General features: G+C 35.1%; 3 protein-coding genes across 6 annotated transcripts; 1 reads left to right on the forward strand and 2 right to left on the reverse strand.

Annotated features, from left to right (window-relative positions):
- Positions 1 to 527: 527 nt before the first annotated feature.
- On the reverse strand, positions 528 to 5,546 carry Ythdc1 (YTH domain containing 1). Its single transcript, XM_011500718.1, has 7 exons — positions 5,192 to 5,546; positions 3,005 to 3,232; positions 2,687 to 2,926; positions 1,886 to 2,102; positions 1,605 to 1,809; positions 1,121 to 1,382; positions 528 to 930 (listed from the first exon to the last, which is right to left on the reverse strand). Exons 2-7 carry the CDS (start codon positions 3,133 to 3,135, stop codon positions 582 to 584), a joined length of 1,404 nt encoding a protein of 467 aa, XP_011499020.1. The 5' UTR covers positions 3,136 to 3,232; positions 5,192 to 5,546; the 3' UTR covers positions 528 to 581.
- Positions 5,547 to 9,419: 3,873 nt separating this feature from the next.
- On the forward strand, positions 9,420 to 10,994 carry LOC105363121 (coiled-coil domain-containing protein 28B-like). Of its 2 annotated transcripts, none has more exons than XM_011500719.1 (4): positions 9,420 to 9,624; positions 9,844 to 10,054; positions 10,255 to 10,371; positions 10,736 to 10,994. In XM_011500719.1, the coding sequence occupies exons 1-4, from the start codon at positions 9,469 to 9,471 to the stop codon at positions 10,936 to 10,938; spliced, it is 687 nt and encodes a 228-aa protein (XP_011499021.1). In that variant the 5' UTR covers positions 9,420 to 9,468; the 3' UTR covers positions 10,939 to 10,994. The 2 variants fall into 2 exon arrangements, with proteins under 2 accessions (XP_011499021.1, XP_011499022.1); XM_011500720.1 differs by having other exon boundaries at positions 10,291 to 10,371.
- Positions 10,995 to 12,429: 1,435 nt separating this feature from the next.
- Positions 12,430 to 15,640, reverse strand: Kpc2 (Kip1 ubiquitination-promoting complex subunit 2). Of its 3 annotated transcripts, none has more exons than XM_011500723.1 (9): positions 15,184 to 15,640; positions 14,621 to 14,783; positions 14,325 to 14,518; positions 14,060 to 14,220; positions 13,775 to 13,986; positions 13,355 to 13,473; positions 13,028 to 13,218; positions 12,822 to 12,960; positions 12,430 to 12,641 (listed from the first exon to the last, which is right to left on the reverse strand). In XM_011500723.1, the coding sequence occupies exons 2-9, from the start codon at positions 14,773 to 14,775 to the stop codon at positions 12,499 to 12,501; spliced, it is 1,314 nt and encodes a 437-aa protein (XP_011499025.1). In that variant the 5' UTR covers positions 14,776 to 14,783; positions 15,184 to 15,640; the 3' UTR covers positions 12,430 to 12,498. The 3 variants fall into 3 exon arrangements, with proteins under 3 accessions (XP_011499025.1, XP_011499023.1, XP_011499024.1); XM_011500721.1 differs by having other exon boundaries at positions 13,292 to 13,473; XM_011500722.1 differs by lacking the exon at positions 15,184 to 15,640 and adding an exon at positions 14,892 to 15,034 and having other exon boundaries at positions 13,292 to 13,473.
- Between the last annotated feature and the right edge of the window lie 58 nt (positions 15,641 to 15,698).

Genomic DNA, 15,698 nt, shown 5'->3' on the forward strand with positions numbered 1-15,698 from the left:
CTCCTGCATCCAATGTACGCGGGGTATTACAAGAGACTCCTCCATCCACGGTCTACGGCAAGGGAAAACTACATCACTGGCTTGCGTATTCAACATAAGATGATAATTTCATCAGCTACCGTTGCCGAGTACACACATATACTTGAAACATGTACGTGTCGATGAAATAAATATACTCGATGCGACTGCTCCCAGAATTCGTAATTCGATCATACCCACTGGGGTCCAGCTTCTCCGCCCCCCCCCCGTCCCAGCATATCCGCGTGTAACTGTGCATCATCGACACAGTTACGATGCTGTCGTAGGGGCGTTCATTATTTCTTTCTTTTTTTTCTATTTTTTCTTCTTTTTCTTTTAATTCTCTAAGCACAGCCACGTCTGTTTCAGATCCGATTGGACGCAAACGTTGCCATTTTCCCCGGTGCGCTTAATAGTAATAATAAAATACCGCAGTTTATGAAAACGTCGTCCGAATCGATATGCACGATGCACTTGGAGAGGAGGGGAGGGAATAAAATTTAAAAAAAAAAAAAATGGACCGTCGTACAATCTCCTTAAATAGGAGAGAAATATTCTGGTATCTATCTGCGCTCGCGATATCGATGATGATGATGATCGCGCGATGAGCGGTGCTCGCCGTGTCGGCCGTGTCGACTGCTCGTCGTACGCCAGAGGAACTCGTCAACGCTGCGCTCGTAGCTGCGCTTCTCGAGGCTGCTCGCAGCTGCAGCCGCGACGCTGTAGTCCGGTGGCAGCGGTAGCCCCTCGTAGTAGCGCGGGGGTGGCGGCGGGGGCGGCGGTAGCGTGTCGTAAGGCAGCGAGGCGACGTAAGGCGGCAAGGGCGGCAGCTGATGCTGCATCGTGCGCATATAGTCCGCGACGTAGGCCTCCGCGGCTGCTGCCACGCCCAGGACCGAGGCGCCGTAGCCTCTGTAAGACAATATCGAAGACTCGGTGGTTAGGTATTATATTTCCGGGGCGTCATTCGTGAAAATGGGCATTTAATTAAATATCGATTATTAACCGAACGGACAGCTCTCGGAAGATTATTATTATTACTAATTAAAAATTGTCACTCAAAGATAACGAGGACGGATCAATGAGATGGAACTCTTCTTACTTGGAATATTCTCCGCGATTGAACCAACTGGAATATCGATGATGGTCCCGTGAATTTCTGTGGTCTGATGATAAGTGTCCGCCCCTCGCTAAAGAGGCCAATCTTGACCTGGACGTAAGAAATAGTCTGCGTCCTCTGCCACGAGTTCGAATAAATCTAGGCGTTATCACAGTTCTACTTTCGTGGTGATTCCTGGCTATTGGTTTCACCACATGTTTAGCAGCTTCTTTTGATTTACGTAAAATAGGAGTCATTTCAATACCTGTGGGGAGAGGTTTTATTAACTATCAATTCACGTAGTTGGGAAAATATTTTCAAGTTTTTAAGATTTTTGTAGAAAGAATATTACGTACATCGGCTCATTTACATTCGCGACCATTACTTCAATTTTACAGTAACTTTATTTTATTTTTACCACCCGCCCTCCAATTTCTCTCTTTCTCTCTCTCTCTCTCTCTCTCTCTCTCTCTCTCTCTCTCATTACCTTCGTCCTCGGGAAATAATCGGCATAACTCCTCGGCAACGCGAGGCTCGATTTCCTGACCGTCGCGACCAATTTTCACTTGCTTTCCATTGTTCCATGGATTATAGAGATGTAAGGTTGACGTGAAAGGTAACTCCTTTCTACATATCCAGTCCACTTTAAAAACTCCACCTAAAGCTTTGGCCGACAATCCGGGAGGTAGCACCTAATATTTATTCGCTTGCAATTATAACGTCTATGATTTTTACTCGAGATATAGATAATATAGATTTCGTTCATACCCAAGAGATAGAAGTTCCATCTCTTCGAGACTCCGTGCTGAGTCTTGCAAAACCAGCAAACTTTCCCGACTCCTTTACCGAATAAATAAGTAAAACATTTCTCGACTCTCTGTAAGCCTGATTAAGGTTTGCCTCATTTTGTGGAAGTGTACTCCAAACTCCTTTGGCCTTTGATAGAGTAACATTTTCAGCGTTGTTCGATTTAATGATGAAAAACCTACAATTCAAATGTCCTGGTCTTAAATCTTAAAAATCATATATCTTAAAAATAGTTGCCACATCTGGTGTACATGAATACACGTCGTTGTAATATTTTGCATTAAAATATGTCGATTAGAGCACAGTCATTAATCGAAAACGTTAACATCATTAAAGATACACAGGTGAACAAATAATCAAGAAGTTTTGGTTTTTTTCTTTTAATTTCGATAGGATGAACGAGGCCTGATTTCATTGGCATTTCCTTATGTAAGAGATTGCCGACAATAAGTCATCTGTTGGCGGCATTTCAAAGAGGAAAGAAAGCAGAGAAAGAAACGTACTGCTGACAATTCGTCAAAAGAAAAAAGAAAAAGAAAAAGAAAAAGAAAAAGCTTTGAAGTCGCGAATGTGCGCGACATTCTCACTTTGAATTGCACTCAAACAAAAGTAAATCGAATTCTCCAAATTTTTCGTTCAATCCGAATGATATATATATATATATATATATATACACAAACACATATTTTTTTCTCTTTTCTTTTCGTACAATTACACAAACGAGCAAATAACGAGGGAAATAAGAAAAATTATACGTAGTACCTTGCGTCCCTAAACAAGTAATTTAACTTTGTCGCATAATCGTAGCTCTTTGCAGTGGATACAGTATTTGTTCCTCCTTTTGATTTCGAACTTTCTTTTGACCGAGCTCTTTTTGCTTCGGGACTGGAGGATGACGAATCTCTTGATTGTCTTCTTTTACCCCTACTTCTATGATTTCTCTTTGGATCTTCCTTTGATGATTTTGACGAAACGGAAGTAATAGTAGGTTGACTGGAATCGTCGTCATCGTCGTCATCGTCATCGTCGTCGTCGTCATCGTCGTCGTCGTCGTCGTCGTCCTCTTCCTCCTCGTCGTCCGATCCTGAGCTGCTCGATGAAACTTCACTTCGTGTATCGTATGTTTCATCGGCTCCAATCTTTAATTCATCCCCCATATCGTTCTCACCGCAACTCAAGGTCAGGTTGTCAGCATCTGCATTGCTGTCCATTATTTTTGACTTTGGTGCTTATCTCGATCACCCAGGATATATGTCCCTGGATAAACCAATTATTTCACTGTAATGTGGTAGTGACTTTATACCCTCTCTGAAATGCAAATATATGAAAACATGTTACTAATGGCCTATTAAAATTTTATTAACACTGACATAACATGATGACCATAAAAATTCTAATCCCAAATTATATAATTGACTTGTTAATTGTTTGAGTTTAAATTTAAAATAATAATTATATAGCTTTCGGTACAAAAAAAAATTTGTATAATCAGTTAAATGAAGAATTTATATAGATTCAAAAAGTTATCTTTACGTTAAAATAAATAAAGACGTTCGAATGAGCTTGCATTTTCTGTTTGTTTTTAGAAATGTTATTGAAAAATTCGTTTCCAATATTCTTTAGTAACGTTATTTGGTATTTGTTAACTAGTTCATAATAATTGTTATCTGCATTTGTCATAATTAACGTAGCGTGCTAAACTTTCTATTAAAAATGAAATATTTTAGTAAATAATAAGGCAGTGCCCGATTGACTCGATAAATAATATTTAACTTTAAACTTAAAGCTTATTTCTTTGTTCTGATCCATAATTATAGTCCGCTCATAGCAAACAATGAGGACACGAGGTCATTATAAATTTGATATAAATTTGGAAAAAGTAATACCAATTTGTGTCCTCAAAAATTTAAACTTACTTAACTACTTGGCCACCATGTCGTTTTATTAAATTGAAATACAAACTAAAACCTTTGTTTGCCTACCACTTTTATAAAAATAATTTAAAAAAAATAAAAAGTAATTTTAAATTATTTATTGTATTAAGAAACATGACACAAACAAAAATGTAAAAAAACCTGACCTCAGAACACAATAATTGTAAGACTCTGTGACACATTTGCTGTCGAAAAAGTTTTTGTTTGTTAAGGACAAAAGTTCAACGATATCCATGTTTGAGTATCCTAGAAATTCTCGAGTTACTTGCGTTATAACCGAGAATCTACAGTTTAACAGGTGTTACAGATTTTCATTTTTAACTTGAAAATTATTTATAGACATTTATGCATAATATAATCAGTTATTCAAAACTATAAACAAGTTTTTAATGATCCGACACAATGTCAACCGCACTTGGTACTTGAAAGAACCGTGCATTCAAGTTCGGTTTAATTAAATTTTGTGCAACAAATTCTGGTTAGCAAAACTTGAGGAGAGCAAACTAAGGAGGCTAAGCACATAAAAAGGTCCATCAAGAAAAAAAGAATACAGTCCTATTAGAATAAACATATACATGCGTCAACACCACTTGAATTCAACTTGTCATCATTCAACTAGCTCATAAATTACATTTGACCATGTTTTTACTCATTTATTTATTTATATATTTTTTTTGTTTCTCTTCCTCTCTATCTCTCGCCCACCCCCTCCACCCTTCTCACCATTTGCCCGTTCTCTTACTCTTTCTTTCTCCCTCACTCACGCAGGCGTACACGCGCACGCACACGCACACGCACACGCACACGCACACACACTCTACCTTTCTCTCACACTCGCGCTCATACAAGCACGCACGCACGTTCTCACACTCTCTCTCTCTCTCTCTCTCTCTCTTTTATTCGCTCTTCCCCTCTCATCCGCGCCCATTCTCTCGCAAGTATAGGAACAACGAGACGCGATGATTCGTATATGTATGCAAAAGTGTTTGTGTGAACACAACTTTATCGAACCAACCGAGTCCTTTAGTTTCTCTTTCTCTCTTTCTTTCTTTCTTTCCTTCCTTCCTTCCTTCTTTATCTCTTTATCTCTCTCTCTCTCTCACTTTATCTTTATCTTTCTCTCTCTCTCTCTCTCTCTCTCTCTCTCTCTAATATATATATATATATATATATATATATATATATATATATATATATATATATATATCCCTCTTTCACTCTATCTACATAATGCGCGTACGTATAACTCTCCCTCTCTACATATATCTCGGTGATAATCAAGTTGGCTCTTAGAATTCGAACGAAATCACCCCGAGAATTGCCGCACACTTACGTGCTACACCGTCAAGTCTGTGCGTACAGGCATATAAAATATTGTACGCGCATTTACTTCTCTCGACGCTTCGCGATAAACTTTTCTCAAAATTATGTACACACTATTGGTCGTCGCACTTCACAACAAAAGACCGATCGGCGTGCGAGAGGGTCACCCACGCCGCCGCAATCCCCATGAAAGAGATCGGCGCCGAGCGAAGAGGATCACCGCTGCTCTTTTTCCTCCTTGGACGCTCCACCATACAGTAGCGGCTTTCGGCCTCGGCACCGCCGAGACTCCTCGTGCCCTCGACCTCGTGACTGACTGCGGTGCTCCTCGTCTTCTTTTCGCCTCGTCAGGCCCTGAGGCTCTCCTCGAGACGCCGCTCCGAGTCCCCGAGCTCCCAACCTCCGTGCACTTATCGACGGCCTAGGCGGCTCGAGCGGGACTCGCGTCGACGACTCGAGGAAGACGATCGGCGCCTCTATCGTTCGAGGACTCGGCGACTCTGGCGTCCATGGACTCGAACCACCACCCGATACAACAGCCCACCTTCACTTAAGTCAACCGCACTCCACGCTTCACGCGCTACTATATTATACTCTTTCTTTTTACATTTCACCAACACTAATGGACAGGCACGCGCGCGCACGCTTGTGGCGCGCGCACAGATGTATAGATAGGTATATAAATACGTATATGCATACGCACGCGCGCCCACACGCGCGCACATATGTATATTTATGTATATATATATATATATATATATATATATATATTAGAGAGAGAGAGAGAGAGAGAGAGAGAGAGAGAGAGAGAAAGATAAAGATAAAGTGAGAGAGAGAGAGAGATAAAGAGATAAAGAAGGAATGTACATATAATACGTAGCCGCAGCGCAAGTCTGCACCGCAGTGCAGCGATACTTCAACGTTCCGCTCCCTCGCTTCTCCTTTCTCTGTCCAATTCAATGGAACGCGGAGCGTGGAACAATGAGGCCTAATTTCGAGGGGCCGCTGCTCGACTTCTCACCTCCCAAAGGTCTAAAGACGGACACGAGGACAACACCTTTGCCATTAGATCGACCAAGGGCGAACGGACTTCCTCGTTGTCGACGCCACCGAGCCGCCACCGCCACTCGCCGTTCATCCCTCCACTCCACTCCACTCCCCTCCCACCGCCATCACTCTTATTCGGTAATACTAGCATTATATGCACATGTATGTTGGCATGGTATGTATTGTGTGTGTTTGTAAATATACTGTCCCACCCACCCGATGACAACCCTCCACCCTCCGACGCGAGCGATTTCTGCGCAAACACTCGGGCGGGCATCCCCGTTCCCTGCGTCGACCTTAAGCCCACCACCGGCCGGCTACTATTTCGTAGCTCCTAATACTACGATTTTTACCCGCGTTACAAGCGCCTTTATTAGCGTATTGGCGGCGCAGCATCGGCACGTTTCACGGGGACACGTTTCCAGTGGCCGATTATCAACCTACCAACGCCGACGCACCTAATCAATCCGTCGTGCACTTCGTCGTTTGAACGGCATTACGATTCGCGGGCTGCCATCTAGATTTGCGGAACAGTGGATGTGACGTATTACCGTAAAACGCGTGATGTTGCGAGAGCGCCGCTACGAGAACTCGACCCCCTCGCACCTCCGCGAAAGTCGCGCGCGATCCTTGGCTACGCTCAAACGACGGCGGCACTTATCGTTGGCTTATCGTTGCGCGTCTCAATTACCTCCCCCAGGTGCTCGATTAGTCGTGATCCAAGTCCGTCGGCTGCGACCGGCCGGAGCATCGTTTACCAATTGAGGGAGGGGATATTATTTAAAGGGACCGACTATTATTATATTACACGTATTGCTTTCACCTAATGCTAGGGGCAACTCCATCGGCTGGAGAGGAACTCTTTCAAGTGGGCGAGGCATCCTCGACTTGGCCGAGCTTACACAGGCAAATAACGCGAAGCTGCTACTTATTAGCCCGATTATAATACGCCGTTCGTTAAATGTCATTGCTACGCCATATGACCTTCGAGGTCGGGAGAAGACGCACCACCTATTCGCGAGCTGAATATTATCGTTGAGAAAGAGATAATGAAATCGTTTGATGGGACGACGATTCTGGACGAGAAACGACCTGATTCTCCTCAAATATCAAAGACCAGCCACCGTGTATTGGATAACGCGAATCTGACACACACACGCACGCGCATATACCCCCCCCCCCTTCCCCTCCCTCGCCCAACACCGTCCAAACCCCGAACCCCAAAGCCCAATAACATCTTGGTCCATAGCGATCTTAGTATTTTGTAGGGAGCGTTACAATAAAAGAATGTAAGAAAGTTAAGAGATCGATCCACCTTTTATGCGTATCGTGTCGATTTTTGTCGGATATAATTAATTAAGTTTGCTCGTAAGATTGCTCTATCTTCTCGAATGGCGCTGCTTGACGCACATGTTTTTGGAAACGACTGCCCCATCCCTACTCCGTCTCAAATGCACAAGACAAAGTTCCAGTGTTTTTTGATAGATTTCCATAGGACGAACGAGACCGATTTTATTGGCATTTCCTTATGTAAGAGATTGCCGACAATAAGTCATCTGTTGGCGGCATTTCAAAGAGGAAAGAAAGCAGAGAAAGAAACGTACTGCCGACAATTCGTCAAAAGAAAAAAGAAAAAGAAAAAGAAAAAGAAAAAGCTTTGAAGTCGCGAATGTGCGCGACATTCTCACTTTGAATTGCACTCAAACAAAAGTAAATCGAATTCTCCAAATTCAATGTACAATATTTCGTTTGATCTTGCCCGAATAAATACCCTAAACGAAGAAATGAAAAATGCCCGATAATATTAATAAGGGGATATTTTAATCGATCGATTAATAGGAAAACTTATTAAAAAACAAAATTCCCTCATCCGAGAATAATTAAATAATAATGGACAAAGATATTTAAGAGACCTCTTCGCTACAGTGCACTTTAACACATCGGATCAAAAGTTTGCAATGATGTTTGAGAAAATGAAAATTTTTCATAGAATAGATGCAATAATTATGTGTTTCGAGCAATATTTGAAAAAGTAATTTTTGCACTATTAACGTGAATTTTCATAAATGAATGCACGTCAAATCGAATCAAAATTAAAGAGAAAATCAAAGCTTAAGCTCATCGACTTTTGAAAGTAACATGATAAATTATCTTACAAGCACTTAAAGTGAAAGTATTGAATTTTACAAGACCTTTTATCGTTTATTTTAGCAAACAAAGTATAAGCGAACTGCAATAATCATATATAAATTACGTTTGAACATTTGTAGACCAATTGGACTATTCTTTTTTTTCTTTTTTTTTTTTTTTTTTTTTTTTTTTTTTTGCATTACCTCTACATTTAGATGTCGACGAGTAGATTTGGCAAAAATTGTTGTTCTTCGTCCTGTATGTAAATAAAAGATGCCATCGTTCACCCAAATCACCTGGATTTATTCGATGTAAGACAATTTGTGTGAAGAAGTTTTTACTATAACAAAATTAAATCAATTCCCTTAATACATTCACTAAATAATTAAATTAATTTTGTGATGAAAACTAGTTTAACTATGTAACGTAAGCATTTCTCATTTTATATTATTACATCTTTAATAGAGACACTGAAATTATATCTTAAATATAGAGAGATATTTCGTTATTCGTCGATTCGGCTCTCATTACGCTTTCATCTCTTTTTTTTTTTTTTTTTTTTTTTTTTTTTTTTTTTATTATTCGCGTATTTTAATAAGATTACGACGAAGATTGCGACAGTTTATGCTGTAGGGCTGCGGTATTTACGTATCTACAGTTTAGTGTTTAACAATGCGATCTTAATGTAGCAAAAATATTTTCATTTAATCAAATGTGATAATAAATTACTTGCGATACGAGGTATAAGTCGAATAAGAAACAAAAGGCTTTTTCGAAAATGCTTAGACTCGGCTTATCTAGTAGACTAACAATCATAGTTCGTTATATGAATTATTGATATAGGATAAATTCGGATAACCTATAAATATATTTTTATACTTTTATATGGAAATATTGGTTTTATTGTTTTAAAGAAGAACTGTTATTTTAAGGCGAGTATCTAAGAGTGTCATTTTAAAACTTTTCATAATTATTTTTTACTATCACCCTAGTTTAGCAATGAAGCCTTTATTGCCAATATCATTTAAAATGCCTACTTCTCTCTTACAGATTAGACGCTTATATATTTTATGTACAGATGCATAAGTATACACGTACGTTCGATTAAGCATGAATCAAAATTCAGATTGCTGCGAACTGCAGCAATTGGTGCAGAAAGAGAGGAGCGAAGAGCTATTGACTCGAGGTGGTGAAGCGACACCGCCTTCTACACCTGTCAAATCCAATCATCCATCCGATGGTGAAACGCTCAGCTCTCACACCCTGGTAATTATTTATATTTTAAGTATTTCCAATGCTACAATGCTGAATTTATTGATTGTATTTATTTATTATATTTATTTACATATCCATTTATATAATATATAATTTATATAATATAATAAAATAATATAATGTTGGTATGGTAAATTAACAAAATCATAATAAATAAAGATTATTTTGTTATTTTAGTTTTTAAACACTAATTATATAACTAATTTTTAGCAACATACCATGTGGGATAATAATGTGCAAGCGTCGTCGATTATCAGTAAAGAGTCATCGAGTCAAGCAACAATTAGTCAAGCCTCTATGTCTGGCAGAGCATTCAATTTATCTTATGTTGGGAATCAATCACGCCCGATACATGCCAATGACAAAGAGAGACAAAAACCAATTCGTATGGATCTCCCAAGGATGGGAAAGCAACAAAAGGGTGAGCGTTTACTTTAAAATGTGTTTAGTTTTATTATAAAATTCCTTTACATTATTTATCCAATATTTATATTTTATGGTTTTATTTTCTCATATTACTACTTAAGTTCATTTGATATTATCATAGATTTATTGTATTATACCATTTTTAGTTTTTTAATTTGTAGCTTTTTTATTTTATTTAATTTGAAAAAAAAAAAGTGATGACACCATGCAAGCATCATTCATTTTTATCAGAAGTACCCGATGTCAGGCATATGGAGCAAGCGCTACTCCAGCTACTCGAAGACTTCCATAGTGGCAATTTGCGTGCTTTTGGTAATCGTTGTATTACAAAATTTTAATCGATATACTCAACATCAAATATTATACTTTTGACAGATAATTGAAAAATAATTGGAAAAGTATTTCAAATTTACTTTTTAAATTTGACATATTAAGTTAACACGTATAAAAAGATATATACCACTTGGCAATTTGTAAGCTTGATAAATAATTTATTCTTATGTTAATTATACAATACGATGTTTATATTTATATTTACTTGTTCAATTATTAGCACTTAACTTTAAACGGAATCATGTGATCAAAGTAGTATTTTTTGTTTGTTAGTTTTGTTGTATTTGTTGTTGAGTACGACAATATAACTATAGAAAGTTAAACGGTTTATTTGTCAAATTAGGCAAAGATTGTAGTATGGAACAAATGACTGAAATTAGAGAGCAGCAGGAAAAACTTGCGCGACTTCATTTTGAAATGGGACAACGTCAGGATATTCACGAGATTGAGCAATCAAGTTTTAGACAATCGAGTGCCAATATGCTTAATCTTCTTCAACGACTCGAACAACTTAGTGTTTGCATCGAGCAATTGCATAGCAAATAATCAAAAATTTGTAATGAAAGTTGATCAAATGATTTTTAATTGTAAATATTACTTCTAATTTATATTTTTCTACATATTTATACTTAATATTTGTATCGATGAATTGTTAATTATTTTAAAAAATTATATATTTTTTGTAAATTTGAAAATAAAAAAAAAATCCATAAACTATATACATTTCCCATACCCCTGTCTCTAAATGCTGTTTCTTCTATTTTTACTACTTAATTGCATATGTATTATAAAATTTTAAATATAATTTGTTGCTTATTAAGCAACATTGCATTTACGACTCGTACATTAATATTGTCAAAATCAAAATACTCAAACAACGGACAACTTGAATGCCCAAAGGACAAGAAATGTAAACATAAATTGCAAATACTAATATATTTAAAAATAATGTATATTCGTGTTAAAAATTTATTCAACATACGATGACTATATCATCAATTAAATGTACTATATATCTTTGATAAGTGTCTTGTATATATTAAGGAAGAATTTTTATGTAACATAATACTGTATATAAATATATTAAGTGAGAGAAGTATCTTCCGTGAGATATAAACATTTCAAGATACAATATATTTATTTTGTATTTCCCATTATGCGGCAATTTTTATCTATTGTGACATGCCAAGAAAATTATGAATCTTGTTAAAAAAATGTTAGTTTAATTAAATCGAGTTTAAAGAAGCTATATATTTAAAAAAATTTCCATAGCTCTTGATTTTAAGTAATAGTGTATTTAGAGGAATTTATGAATTAATAATCTTAAGAGCTTCTTAATTAATCGTTAGCTCCTTTTATAATTTTCAAATCAAATCGAGAAAATTAAATAAGTTAAAGAAAAGAATGGTACATTCGTAAGAATAAATTGTATTACATATGTTTAATTAGTCGAGGCATATTGTAACTATTTTTCAGTCCTTTATTATATTAATTAAAATAATAAAGCATATTAAATAAATCGAAAGACTAAAAAATCTTAAATGATACATTATTGTATCTTATAATTTTATGTAAAAATACGGATTGGTTGATTTCTTAATTTTCATTGAGAAAAGCTTATACAGTTCTATCATTTTAAAAATCACGATAATATATGTTTAGAACTTCTAACATTTAAAAATCTAATGAGTATTTAACAATAACTTTTTCTTTCAAAGCTAGTTCAATATTTGTATAATTTATAATTGTAGTAACAATGTTTGCAAAGTTTAATATTAGTTAGCTATAAAACTCTTAAATTAAATTGAACTATATTTTTTAATACAATAGTATAATTGTATTTACAAAATTCATATTTAAATATGAAAAATGAGATTGTTTTATAAATACTCTTCCATTTTAAATCTTAATTACTTTCATCGATTATTGCTAAGCACTTGTTAATGTGGGTTGTTTCCAATAGCAAGATTGTCATTTAACAATGACATATATTAATAATTAAAACAATATCCAGCAATTAATAATTTCGGTGATAAATAAAGTTAATCTTTATAATTTCATATCAAAATGTAGATTCATACAAACACAAGAGCAATAGAGAAAACGTTAGCTGCTATTATAACGATTCAAAAGAATCGCGTGCTTTTCGGCGTGATACGTTTTAAATATTTGGCTAAGTATTGGCGAAACTTGCGGATCCTTCATCCATATACTTGTTGATTTAGACGTTTCTAGCATCGATAAATAAGCTGAAAAAAAAAAAATATATATATATATATATATATATATATATATATATATATATATATATACGTATGTATAAGATTATGGGATTAAAATTTTTGTAATAAATGTATAACAAGCATCTTATGCAAAGCCAAGACTCGCTGAATTATCTTAAAGGAATTATTTTCTTTGCATCTACGTACCAATTAACATTTTTGGATCTGTGAGACTCAGTTGAATTTGAGGATTATTCATTATTGCATTGTAAATAGGTCCATCAGGGTCCATGCCATCGTACAAATTTTCTAAACTCGCTCTTCTTTCTCCCAGTAACCATGCACACTAAATATTTCAATTTTAAATTATCGTGCAACTGATAACGCACACTTTCATTAATAATACAACTTACTGCATTTGCCTGATTATTGCCTGTAATTTTAAGTGTTTCTAAAATCTTTGGCTTTTCAAAACCCATTTCTTCCAAAGATTGAACTAATGACGAACTGGGCTTAAAATCCATTTTTTGATATTGTCGAAAACTATTTAATAGTAGATTAACAATATGAACAAGATTTGGTTCTTTTTTCTCCGATTCATTATCTAGAAAATACATTATTAATAAAAGATAAGGATTAGTTAAGCGAAAAAACATTCTGGCCCATTACTAAATTACGTTTTTTAAAAAGCTTATGGATAGTCTCTCTAATAGAGTTCTTCTTTGCTTTTTTTATTGTACCTGATGAACTAGGACCGGCATCCGCATCTAATATTGTTTCTAAAGTTGGTATATCCTCATCGTTATCGGAATCATCTTGATGTTCGAACAGCCATTCCAACGCCTCTGCTGTATTCATTCTAAAATGAAAGTATCAATTAAAATTTTCAACGTCATTTACAAATCGTTAATGGAATATTCCGAGAATTTTGCAATTTATCACAAATGATTTGTTCGACCGAGCTCATTTTATGCTTATTTCGTAATTATTTTTTTATCATAAGCTTCCATCAAAACAGTTATAAAATATTTTTATTTATCGATATTTTTTTGTTAAATATAGTAGGGATAATACGAGTATGAAATAAGAAAAAAAAAATCATTATTATTCAATTGAAGCTGTGATAAATGTTTAGGATTTAACGTAATTCTTGTACATACTTTTTAAGTTGAAGTGCCTTTGTTACTTTAACTTCTGAAAAGCCCATTTCTACTAAATACTTCACAGCCTTTGGATCGTTAGGTGGCTTTAATTGTTCTTCTAATTTATCTTTAATAATTTCATAAAATTTTTGAGCATCTGGACTGTACATAAGAATTTTTGCAGATGTTTGTACAAGTGTGATGAAGATTTTACGAATTTCATTCTGAAACTGTATTAATTACTGCAGTAACCTGAATTATAAATATTAACTCTAGTAAGATTTTATGATCTAAAAAATTTACATCTTCAGGACAATCGGAATTTATTGCCGGCTTTGGCGCATTTTTAACTGGTAACTCTTTTGTCGCATTCATTATGATTTCTTCGGTTGGTGCTTTTAAATTATCTTCTGACGAATTTAATTGCTCAGAATGATCTCTAATTTTAACTAATAACAGTTCATCTATAATATTTACATGTATTTATTATTTAATACAGAACTATTGATAAAATCTTGCATATGTATATCGCTCGATTACACTGAATATATTAATGTCAATTACTAACCGGATTCTGAAATTGCTTCATCCTTTAAAGTTTTTTCATCGTCAAGTGATTTCAAAACTGTTGCATGTATCAAGCGAAATTGAAAAACTCCCGCAGTTTTGTCATGTCCATAAAAATGTTCCGTAGCTATCGATTTAACTTTGTGAATCATAAATTCCTGTGTCACAGCAACATTCAAAACATCCCCTTCCAGACTGCATTTAATATGCCCAACAAGTAAAAACAGATTTTTTTCTTTTTTTATTTAAACAAAAGTAGAATGGCTCGTTAGTTGTAATTAGAAAAATGTTAATTACCTAACAACTTTAATAAGAAAACCTTCTGATGCTGTAGATGTTTGCATTCCTTTGATTTCTTTGGAAGAACCATTCAAGGAGGGCTTTTTAGCACTCCTTGAATTCTTCCTGCTATTCCCAGATTCTGTAAATTGCTCTCTAATCCATGAAATCATCAAAAAAACTAAAAAAAAAAAAAAAAAAAAAAAAAAAAAAAAAAAAGAAAAAGCAAAAAAAAAATTAATGCAATTATATGCCTGATTAAATTATTCGATAAACATTTTCAACTTACAATATTTAACTTAAGCTATGTATATTAAAGCATCTCGTATTATTATTAGAGATCGGTACAGCCGCTAACAATTAGCCTTCGATCATTATTTTATCATAAATAAAAAGCTCTATCGCTTAATAATAACTCACGAAATCATAAAAATAACATAAAAATAACAGTATAGGTTACTCGCAATATATTTACCATTAATGTTTATTTACGCGCATACTAAATAATGCGTTTATAACGCATTGAGAATTTTAATTTAATTTCTCTTCGCATGTAATATATCTGGAAAGATGATTATTACCTTGGATATACAAATAGTGAATTATTATAATCCTTATTTCCTCATACCACTGCTTTTATCATTTACATGTGTGCTCGGAATAAACACAAATGCATTTGTAGTTTGCAGTATTGGCGTCTGTCTTGAATCTTCAACATGGCCATCTTAGGCGATCGTCGTAAAGTTTTTGTTTGATACGGCATAAAAATACATTTAGTTTGATGTGAAGTCTAATCGATTAAGTAAATTATTTTTTTCGAATAATGGCACGGCAAATGTGTCGGGCTGACAACGACGGCGAATTATTTGTTTACGAATTATCGACAATAACCTACAAATATTTCTATACAGTTTATTGTTTTTATACATAAATACTTTAGAATGTTGAATGATGTTCAGGGAATATAAGAAGTGGCTGTGGTAAATTAGAAAAACATATAATATCAAAATAATTATTCTATCTATTATACACAATATTTTTATAATATCAATATAGATTTGTATATTTCATTAGTGGCAAAATATTTATTGTGTTC

This window comes from Ceratosolen solmsi, unplaced genomic scaffold (genome assembly GCF_000503995.2).
Source record: "Ceratosolen solmsi marchali unplaced genomic scaffold, CerSol_1.0 scaffold27, whole genome shotgun sequence".
NCBI lineage: Eukaryota > Metazoa > Arthropoda > Insecta > Hymenoptera > Agaonidae > Ceratosolen > Ceratosolen solmsi.

What these genes read in the sequence shown, in the direction of transcription:
- Ythdc1 (XM_011500718.1), bottom strand. Translation starts at nt 3,135, where the DNA reads ATGGACAGCAATGCAGATGCTGACAACCTGACCTTGAGTTGCGGTGAG. An exon ending in TCATCGAGCAGCTCAGGATC is followed by an intron (nt 2,927 to 3,004) that starts GGACGACGAGGA and finishes CGACGATGACGA; the next exon opens with CGATTCCAGTCAACCTACTA. An exon ending in TACTTGTTTAGGGACGCAAG is followed by an intron (nt 2,103 to 2,686) that starts GTACTACGTATA and finishes TTTGAATTGTAG; the next exon opens with GTTTTTCATCATTAAATCGA.
- LOC105363121 (XM_011500719.1), top strand. Translation starts at nt 9,469, where the DNA reads ATGAATCAAAATTCAGATTGCTGCGAACTGCAGCAATTGGTGCAGAAA. An exon ending in CGCTCAGCTCTCACACCCTG is followed by an intron (nt 9,625 to 9,843) that starts GTAATTATTTAT and finishes ACTAATTTTTAG; the next exon opens with CAACATACCATGTGGGATAA. An exon ending in GATGGGAAAGCAACAAAAGG is followed by an intron (nt 10,055 to 10,254) that starts GTGAGCGTTTAC and finishes AAAAAAAAAAAG; the next exon opens with TGATGACACCATGCAAGCAT.
- Kpc2 (XM_011500721.1), bottom strand. Translation starts at nt 14,775, where the DNA reads ATGATTTCATGGATTAGAGAGCAATTTACAGAATCTGGGAATAGCAGG. An exon ending in GCAATAATCAGGCAAATGCA is followed by an intron (nt 12,961 to 13,027) that starts GTAAGTTGTATT and finishes TGAAATATTTAG; the next exon opens with TGTGCATGGTTACTGGGAGA. An exon ending in AGATCCAAAAATGTTAATTG is followed by an intron (nt 12,642 to 12,821) that starts GTACGTAGATGC and finishes TTTTTTTTTCAG; the next exon opens with CTTATTTATCGATGCTAGAA.